The 10,136-nt window shown below is 36.2% G+C and overlaps 2 protein-coding genes across 2 annotated transcripts in view; one reads left to right on the forward strand and one right to left on the reverse strand.

Moving 5' to 3' along the window:
- The window catches only part of CLEC12B (C-type lectin domain family 12 member B), an 8,685-nt gene extending 2,031 nt beyond the window's left edge, over nucleotides 1-6,654 (reverse strand). Inside the window, exons 1-5 of the mRNA XM_007937167.1 lie at nucleotides 6,564-6,654; nucleotides 4,186-4,284; nucleotides 2,313-2,531; nucleotides 1,693-1,847; nucleotides 1,375-1,490 (exon numbers count right to left, since the gene is read on the reverse strand). Of these exons, the coding sequence (XP_007935358.1) occupies nucleotides 1,375-1,490; nucleotides 1,693-1,847; nucleotides 2,313-2,531; nucleotides 4,186-4,284; nucleotides 6,564-6,654 (680 nt within the window). The remainder of the gene's footprint in view (nucleotides 1-1,374; nucleotides 1,491-1,692; nucleotides 1,848-2,312; nucleotides 2,532-4,185; nucleotides 4,285-6,563) is intronic.
- Nucleotides 6,655-6,920: 266 nt separating this feature from the next.
- CLEC1B (C-type lectin domain family 1 member B) overlaps nucleotides 6,921-10,136 on the forward strand; it is a 30,257-nt gene continuing 27,041 nt past the window's right edge. The window contains exon 1 of the mRNA XM_042780460.1: nucleotides 6,921-6,939. Coding sequence (XP_042636394.1) covers nucleotides 6,921-6,939 — 19 coding nt within the window. The remainder of the gene's footprint in view (nucleotides 6,940-10,136) is intronic.

A 10,136-nucleotide genomic window follows, 5' to 3' on the forward strand; every position in this document is an offset into this window, starting at 1 on the left:
TTTTTTTTTTGCCATTTTTATATGTGTGAAACAAAACTAGCAGGTTTATCTGTGGTGAATTGAGAGTAAGGAAACTAATGTTTGTCTGAATAGAAATAACCATGATAAAACTTTAGAAAATGGATGAAGTTAAAGTGTAGCCAGGGAGAAAAGCAAAAGCATATCATCTTTTGTTATTCAAGGAATTTGGTGAGTCACAGCTGGAGTGCAGTATCTTGACAGAAAATGAGTGATTACAATTCAGTTTAATAAAACTATGAAAACATTCATTAAAGAGTGAAACAGGAGTGAGTTGAGTGAATGAAGTTCTTGCTGGGGCTTGCAGTGGAGGAAAAACTACTACACCCAGAAAAATGCCAATGAGCTTAGATTTTAATACAATCTATGCATATGGTTTTATTACTTTACTATGATTGTAATTAAGAGTGAGAATATAGAAATAATGCTCCTCAAAACTTTTGTTTTGAACTTTGCAGAATTTTGTGGTAGCATTTGACTACTAACCAGAAGGCTGGTAGTTCAAACCCACCAACTACTACTTGGAAGGAAGACTGAGCAATCTACTGCCTCGGAAACCCAAGGATGGTCGATAAGGGTCAGAATTGACCTGAAGCCAATGAGTTTGGTTTTTTTGGTTTATGTGCCCCTTACACATTTTTTAAGTAGACAGCTAATTTTTTTTTCATACCTTTCAATAGTTGCAAAAATCTGATCATCTATTCTTATATGTAGATTAAGTATTTTCATTAAACCTTTAAGTGACAAATACAGCTCATTTTATTTTATGAAAAACTTCGCCATATAAGCTAATTAGTAAGTCTTTATCATGAAACTACTTGTTAAAATATTCAGTCAATTCAGACTTACTTTCTCTTAGCAAATGGCTGACAATTTTTCAATTTAAATAAATGAGGTAACATGTATCCCTGTAACAACCACCTCACTTGTGGCCTCCAAGTGCTGCAGAGCTAGAATAGACAAGAGATGGAATGTGTCATTTCTAAAGAGCCCTGATTTTCCCACTTAGTAGTTGAATCAACTCAGGCAAGTTATTTAATCTCTCAGTGACTCAATTTTCTCACTTACAAAGTGAGATTATAATAGTACTTACACTATAAGATTAATATTTTTAAAAAATTTGACAAAAAGCATTATATGTGTTTGCTAAATTAATATATTTAAACTAATAGATTAGCTCCAATGTCTTGTCATGAGTTTCTCACACAGAAGAAGGTTGCATCCTTTGCAACTTTCTTTCCATTGCAGGTGTATATGTCTTTTTTCATATATAAATTTATATCAGTTCTTATAATTAACATTTATATTCTTGGGAGTCCCTGGAAAACTTGGTTTTCCCAACAGTTAGAGACTTACAAGGATGTAGAGGGAGTAGAGCCATCCTCCCATAGCCAAATTTTGCGAGATGGGTCCCATGATAATCCTAGCCAGAAGAAAGAATACTTGGGTAATGGCTGTGACTTCAGAAAATCCTGACAGAGAAAATAGAATTTCTGTGAGAGCCACATTCCATTCTGCAGAGACAAGCTAGATGGGAATAGCATTCATTAAGTTCATTTATCAATTCTCATTTTTAAATGCACTGAATTGTTACCATGTGAATCAGAAATTCCACTTATTTACCTTTCATTATATGGATAATTTCTATAACTAAAGAAGGAAATGCAACCATACCTTTTCTTCCAAGCTGTCTATATTCATCAGAGTAGAGTTCTTGCCCATGCAGTCCTTTCTACTGTCAATCCAGGTTTTCTCTTCATTGGTTGCAAAATAATAGCAGTTGTTTTGGTGCCATTGCCACATTTTAGGACAAGGATTACATTTGTGGTCTGAGAAAGAAATTATGTCTAATAGTATAAACTCCATAATTCTAAAGTAACTGGCAAAAGTCCTGAAGCTAATTTCTTTAATTGGGCAATAAAGTCTTAGAGTCAGTATCCTGATAACATACCACAGAAAATTCCCTGGCTATGCCCTGGGTTAGGGCAATGGAGATCCAAATTCATGTCTCAAGACTTAGTCCTCTGGCTTCAGAATCACCAGAATCATGTACAAATAGTCAATGAAATGAGTAACTAAAGTATCCAGATGGGAATCATTCCAACATCCTTTCCAAATTTCCCTCTGTGTTTTTCAAAAATGTTAAATGAACTAGAATACGTATTTCCTCCTCTTTTGTAAATTCAGTGTGATGTCATTAAGTTTCATCACAACTCATTCATACTCATACATGGTCTCCTGAAATGCGGGCAACAGTTTATTTTTGACTCATCAGCAAGTCTATGTTTGCTTACCTGAATTGTGAATGATAAGCTCTTGGCAGAGTTTGATGGCCATTTGCCCCTGCTTCTTCAATAGATTGGAGATCTGTGATTTGAGAAATTCTTCCTCCAAGTGGAAGTTCTTGTAGTTGCTCAGCTGCTGGGATGTGTTATCCTGCTGTTGGTGGATAGTTTTCTGAAGTGGACTGAACTTTTCCAAATCTGAGTTAATTTCATTAGATGTCTGCAAATCTCCAAGACATAATAGGAAACACTTTTATGATAATCATAGATAATTCTCTTGACCCCAAAATATTTCTTATATTATTCAGTATTTATTAATAACTTCCAAGAATTGAGCTATCTTGAATGAGGAAACACACCAGATAATTTTCTATTACCAATTGTTTAAATCTCACCTTTATACTTTCATTCATAATTGAATTAATAGCATACTTACGTCAAAAAAAATGAATTAATTATTTTGTATCTTTAACGTTTTATTTTAGGCAGTGCCATGATTGCTGTTCATTTTGATTAAAATGCTTTTTCTGTTTAGGGTTTGTTGATATAATTTTTGTTGTTTTAATAGGAACAGAATCTTTAGGAAAATGGCACTATTTAAAAAACAAAATAACAACAACAACAAAAAAGCAGATTTTAATGCCAGATCATTTTTTTGTCCGGGTTCCATTTTTAAGCGCATTTTTAATAAGCACTTCAGGTGATTTATCAGCACTATAAATGTAAGAAAAAAAAAAAAAAAGGAGTTTGAGAAGTACACTTCTATGGTGAACCAATAAATATATTCCATCTTCATTCATTTTTTAAAAATATATGCATCAATGTAGAAGGTCAACTACTAAGCTTCATAATTCTTGACTACTTAATATCTGTTACTGCTCTTAAAATATCATATTCTTTCTCAAAAGACCAAGCTCCATTACTGACTTCTAAATCATTGTTCAAATTGGCATGCCAAAATCCTAATTACCTGTGAGAACTTACAGATAGAGAAAAAAGTGAAAAAAAAAGGTAAATATATCAGAGGGCATACCATTTTTATTCAGCAAACAAACTCTCTTGACTGCAAATATCCTGAAAGTGAGTGCTGTGTCAAATTACTACTGTGTGAATTGCTTCTTGTTGTTGTTGTTATGTGCCGTCGAGTTTGACCCGACTCTTAGCGACCCCTCCTTGGGTTTCTGAGGCAGCATCACTACGGAAGTAGATTGCCCCATCTTCCTTCTGAGGAGTGGCTGGTGGGTTTGAACCACCAGCCTTCTGGTTAGCAGTCAAGTGCCTTAGGCACTATGCTACCAGAGCTCCTTAGTGTATGCTTAAGAGTATTCTAAGAACTGAATTCTCGGGATGTTTTTTCACTCACTGTTAGTCCATAACTCCCTACCTGGTCCATCCACAACTGCACAGTGATGGGTCAGATTCAAGAAAATATTCCTTTTTTGGGCTATGGTGCTGGTGAATGGGGCTTCCATTGTTATGTGGAGACAGTTCTACTGTGTCTACCGAGTGATGTATATCAGGTAATTCTTCCTCCTTATTTGCATTCTTTCCTCATTCATTGCAGTCAGGCTTTGCTCCCATTTGTATGTTTTCTCTACACTAGAAAGGTCTTGGTTAAGCAGATTTAATGAATCTGGTGCTAATATTAGAGTTAAATGCAATGTCCTTCCAGGAACACATCTTTGCAGAATCTCTGCTCCTCCCCATTGAAACTGACCTATATTTATCTTGGAGACCTAGAGAATGGAGAGTACATAGGAAGGCAGAAAGTATTAAAGGATTCAAGATTCTAGCACCTACAATATATTTTTAATCTGAATTAACATTGTTTACAAATATGTTTCCCAATCACTTCTCTTGAGTTTTATGCAAATATACTTACACATTATCACCAAGGTCACCAGCCCAATCAGAAGCATCAGGCAAAGAGTTAGCAGACTCAAGGCAACCTTACGCCATATGGAGGATGGAGCCGGATACCCTGAAGAAAGACAGAGGAATTAGCAACCAGAATTGTCCTTTAGCTATTACACTTTCGGTTGTTTATTTCTCCTTCTTCGGAAGCTTCTAGATATTAAAATTTCTCTCTTGCCTCTTCAATGTTTTTATTTAGAAAATACCAGTAATGATACATAATAAGAGTTTATTTCCATCTGTTCTTCTCCATTTCCCCACCACGCTCTTTTCCTTCAGGAATAAGTTTCTCCTAATTTTTAAGTTTTTCCTACCCATCATCACCCACCTTCCTTAAGTTAATTGAACTCATGAGTGAGACATAGGAACTGCTTCTCTAGGTGACTGACAACAGGAAAGAAAGACCTCAGGGTTAGGTGTTTTTGTTTGTTTGCTTGTTTTGTATTTTGAGATTACAAACTTTCATAGACTTATTGTGGACTTTTATGTATTATCTACCCTATTTACCATCTTGGAGATAATGAATAAATGCTGAAGGGAAGAATGAATACATTTACAGTATAACCCAAAGATAAGGAGCTCTGGTGGCATAGTAGGTAAAGCATTTGGATGCTAACCAGAAGGTCAATGGTTTAAACCCAGCAGCTACTCCATAGGGAGGAAGATGAGGCAATCTACTTCCTTAAAGATTTACAGCCTTGGAAATCCAGTGGAGGTCTCTATCAACTTGAAGACAGTGGGTAACCCAAAAATAACAAAAATAGATCAGAAAGCCAGTATGTAACTTCAAAATTTCATACTCTACCTATTTTTTTTTTTTCTACAAAAGGTTCTCATATTTTCTTCACCTTCTGATTCCTTGATCCATGTCCTAATGGCTTCTAGCCCACTGTTACAGATAGATTAATGAAATCCCTGGTATAGAGTCAAATTCACCACATCCATACACATACCTCAACTAGAAATAAATATAAAGAGGAAAATGAAATTCATATATTTTAAGTGATTCAAGACAACATCCTGAAATGTGGTAGATCTTCTGTAGGTGAAAGATGCAGTCTTATACATTATACATTAAATCAGATTCCTAACCATGGAGACTTCTATATTTTCCATTTGAGTGTAAGAGACAGAACTGAAGACTAGAATTAAGTCTTGCCTCTGCCACATATCAGTTGTATGAACTTGAGTAAATTGTTTAATCTCTTTCAGTTTGAGTTTTCTTATCTATACAATGGAGAAAATACTATTCTATTTATATTATGCTAATATTTTGGCAAAGATAAGAGATTATGTATATAAAATACTGTAGAACTATTAGTTGTTGCTATTGATTAAACCTTAAAAATTATTCTGGGGATTTGAATTACACTAAAAAAAAATAATAACTTAAAAAAAGGAAACCAGCTGTTGTCCATTCCTGACCCATTCATCTCTAACTTTTTCCTCTCAACAATTTATGTTGTTGTTGTTGTTATGTGCCGTGGAGTCAGCCCCGACTCATAGCAACCCCTCCTTGGGTTTCTGAGGTGGTATCACTACAGAAGTAGATTGCCCAACCTCCCTTCCGAGGAGTGGCTGGTGGGTTTGAACCACAGCCTTCTGGTTAGCAATCAAGTGCCTTAGGCACTATGCTACCAGAGCTCCTGTAGTTTGTAATCTCAAACAATTTATAGTACCTAAAATATAAATTCTTGTTACCATCTCTATTTCAGAAACTTTCTATCTGGTTTTTAAAAAATATTCCCATGGCATGTCTTACATAAATTATATGGGACTACATTTGTAAAAATAAACAAAAGACAAAAATAGTTTACTATGTGCCAATCTCATTCTCTCCAGAATCTTCCAACTTTTTTTTATTTGCTTAAAACTTCAGGTAGTTATTCAAAAAATCTTGTCCTGAGTATTTGGCTGTCAATTGCAGAAGGTTCACTCTATTAGGAATATAACCATGCCATAAGGAAAATCCCATTCATATACATTTTAATAGCTATTCATTTCTTCTCCATGTCCCCAAAACCCACTCCTCTCTCATTTACAAAAATAAATGTCTACATATAGTTCCCAAACCCAATCTATGGCATGTTTAATCACAAGTTTTCAATGAAACACAGTTTCATGGAATATAATGATATCAATTTAGAGATGGCTCTGAAAGGCACACATTTTCCCCTAAATATTGGAAACACTCATTCTACTTTTGTATTCCACAACTTTCTGCCTCCATTTTGGAGATTACACAGCACACTTCCCTTTAGCATTATTATCAACACCAGTATTATCAGTTGCATTTAACACCTGCACATTGCCCAAGGTTACATCCTGCTTCCTCTGAACCCCTACCTCTTTTTCTTCGATTATTTTGATTCCTGTTATTTCCTGCTTCAGCAGAGTTCTGAAATGTGAGTGTTGCGTAGGTCACTTCTTCAGACATTGTAGAAGAAAGCACTACTCTAAATTATGTAATTAATGTTTCAGTGTTCTCAGACTCAGAAACAGGATGTTCTTTTCAAGGCTGGGAGCCTTTATATAGACGCTCAGCTAACCCTAGACACATCCCACTGCCCCTCTTTCAGAGCAAAATGACAGTTTCACTGCAGGGAAAGGGAGAGTAGTCAAATATTTTTAGAAATCAAAATATTATAGATCTCAAATTGTTTGCTTTTTCAGTATAGTTTCTTACTGTGAAGTAAAGAAGGTATGCTAGGAGATAGAGCAGGTAATGTGGTTTCTTGGGGAACTCCCAAGGTGTCCAAAGTAGAGGCTCTGAATGCTTCAATAAAGGGTCAGATATCTTCTTTACAAGTGATAAAGGCCTGCTAATACTGTATGGAAACATGGGATTTGGTATATACTCACCCAAATCAGATATCAAGCAGAGACACACACACACTAAGACTAGGGGGACTGTCTAGTCAAAGGCCATCCACATCTGGCTGCTTTTGTAAGAAATCCAAAAGTGTGTGTGTGTGTGTGTGTGTGTGTGTGAAAGAGAATGGGAGAGAGAGAGAAAAAGGGAGAGGAGTGGCTTTGGTAATGGGGTGTGGAGAAGAAATGAATAGCTATTAAAAGTGTGTACGAATGGGATTTTCCTTCTGGTATGGGTAAATTCCTAATAGAGTGAACTTTCTGCAGATAATAGCCAAATACTCAGGACAAGATTTTTGAATAACTACCTGAAGTTTTAAGCAAATGAAAAAGGTTGGAAGATTCTGGAAAGAATGAAATTGGAACATAGTAAACTATTTTTGTTTTATTTTGTTTTTTATTTGTTTGTCTGTTTGACTTTTAGCCTGAGGACAGCCCACAGTCATAGTGCCCTGCAGGGCCAGCTGAATCTCCAGTAGAAAGCATGCAGTCTCCAACACTGAAAAATCAAAAGATAGCGTTTGAGGCAACCACAGCTCATAGATAGTGAGGGATAGTCATGGAAAGGAGAGCATCAAAGAGAAGGTGCCCAAAATCCTACATATAAATTCTTTGCAAGTATCTGGCTCACCTTGAACTTTGAGCATGGAAGCAAACTGCAATAGCCTAGCTAAAATAAAAAGAACTGAATTGTGATTTCAGCTGCTTCCCATGAGACAGAGGTTGAAGTTTGAGTCCAATCAAGTTAATCACCTACTTAAAAAAAATAGCAACATACTTCAGAGAAATATAATTCAGGCTCCATGATATAACACATAATGCAAGAGGAGTTAGAGTCATAGAATCTATAGATATTAAAAGATAAAATTTTCATATTATTAACAACTTTACAACCCCCAAAATTCAACAACATAGATGAAATAGAAAAATTCATTGAAATCTACAACTTTCCAAAGTTAGCAGAAGTTGGAACGAAACTATGAATAGCCCTATGTTTTCTTTGGTAGCATAGTGCTTAAGGCACTTGACTTCTAACTAGAAGGCTGGCTGGCGGTTCAAACCCACCAGCCACTCCTCGGAAGGAAGGTTGGGCAATCTACTTCTGTAGTGATACTGCCTCGGAAACCCAAGAAGGGGTTGCTATGAGTCGGGTCCAACTCGACAGCACATAACAACAACAACAACAACAACAACATATGTTTTCAAGAAATTTAATTTGTGGAGCTAGCTTAAGATGATGACTAGTCAGAAACACCATACCACCTCTTTTGGTTATCTAGTGCTCTTATAACAGAAATACCAAAAGGAATGGCTTTAACAAACAGGAGTTCATTCTCTCACAGTTTAGGAAAAATGATAAGGGAAGGTTTCCCTAAGGCGGTGATTTTGAATAGACTTGAATTTAATGGAACAGTGTGCTTCTAACAAGTTTGAGTGAGGAGTGGTAGCAACTGTTCAAGACCTCTGAGATGTCAGACTACATGGTATGTTCATTCTTTTATATATATTTCCTCAGAATTTCTTTAAGGAAATAGAGCTGGAAGCGGACATTAAAAACCACACTGTATTACTTTTTGAATGTGTGTATATTGCTAGCGCTGTCTCTCTCTCTCTCTCTTTCTACACGCATATAAGTCAAATGAAGTATAAATTATAAATACTAGTTACCATTGAGGAGCTCTGGTGGTGTAGTGCCTAAGGCATTTGACTGCTAACTAGAAGGCTGGTAGTTCAAACTCACCAGCCACTCCTCAGAAAGAAGATTGGGCAATCTACTTCCGTAGTGATACTGCCTCAGAAACCCAAGGAGGGGTCACTATGAGTTGGCTCCGACTCAATGGCAGTGAGTTTGGTTTTTTGGTTTTGGAGTTACCACTGAGTGGATCCCGAGTCATGGCGAAACCATGTGTGTCAGAATACAACTGTATTCCATGGAATTTACAGCAGTTGATTTTCTGAAAATAGATCACCGTGTCTTCCTTCCAAGATGCCTCTGGGTAAACTCAAACAACCAAGATTTTGGTTAGCAGCAAAGCATATTAACTGTTTGTACCATTTGTCAAAGTATGCCACCTCTAAGATTACAGCCTTGGAAACCCTGTGGGGTTTGTTCTACTCTGCCCAAGTGGGTCACCGTGTGTCAGACAGTAACATATATTCTACTAGAAGAATCTTTCAGGAAAAAAAAAAAAAAAAAAAGTGGGTCACCGTGTGTCAGACAGTAACATATATTCTACTAGAAGAATCTTTCAGGAAAAAAAAAAAAAAAAAACTATTTCATCTGAAATATGACTATTGTGTTTATAAGCTAATCAAGATTTTATGACCCTCATGTTATTTTTCTTTGTATTTGATCTCTTTCCCTCCTTCCTTCTTTTCAAACCAAAACCAAACTCACTGCCGTGGAGTCAGATCTGGCTCACAGTGACCCCTTCTTGGGTTTCTGAGGCAGTATAACTACGGAAGTAGATCACCCAAGTGAGTACATATTGTCATGATTCTGAAATTAGTGCTATTTCCTGTGGTCACACTTGCCTAAATGATAATGACACAAACACTGACAGTTAAAGTGCTAAGTTTGCAAACCTGACTTAGTTTTCTCCTCTCTCCCCTATCTATATCTTTGGCTCCTTGGCCTGATAATACTGCTTCAACTCCCAATAGCTTTTGCAGAAGCATCTTGTTCTTTACATCAGAAATACTATTTCTTCTGCCCAATACCTATCTACCTCATCCCCAAGATTGTATGGTCACATCACTATATTAGGTGTTATATGTTGTTTCAAGTAATAGTAACACTGTGTTTGGAAGTAATCTATGTTATACAGTAGACAGATATTATTTTCACAACACACATAGAATGTATGGAAGTGATGCATACTACCTGAACAAAATGTTATAGGCTATTTGACTTCAAAAGATCATCTTAGTAGCATTTCTGAAAACTTCAGCAATGGACCTTATCAAGATCCAGAAATTTCAATTAAAATTTAACTTCCAAACTCACTCACTATCCTGTGACTCACTCACTAATGACTTCTGCCTGTG

This window comes from Orycteropus afer, unplaced genomic scaffold, assembly GCF_000298275.1.
Source record: "Orycteropus afer afer isolate SDZICR_OR568_19922 unplaced genomic scaffold, OryAfe1.0 scaffold00040, whole genome shotgun sequence".
In the NCBI taxonomy this organism is placed as follows: Eukaryota; Metazoa; Chordata; class Mammalia; order Tubulidentata; family Orycteropodidae; genus Orycteropus; species Orycteropus afer.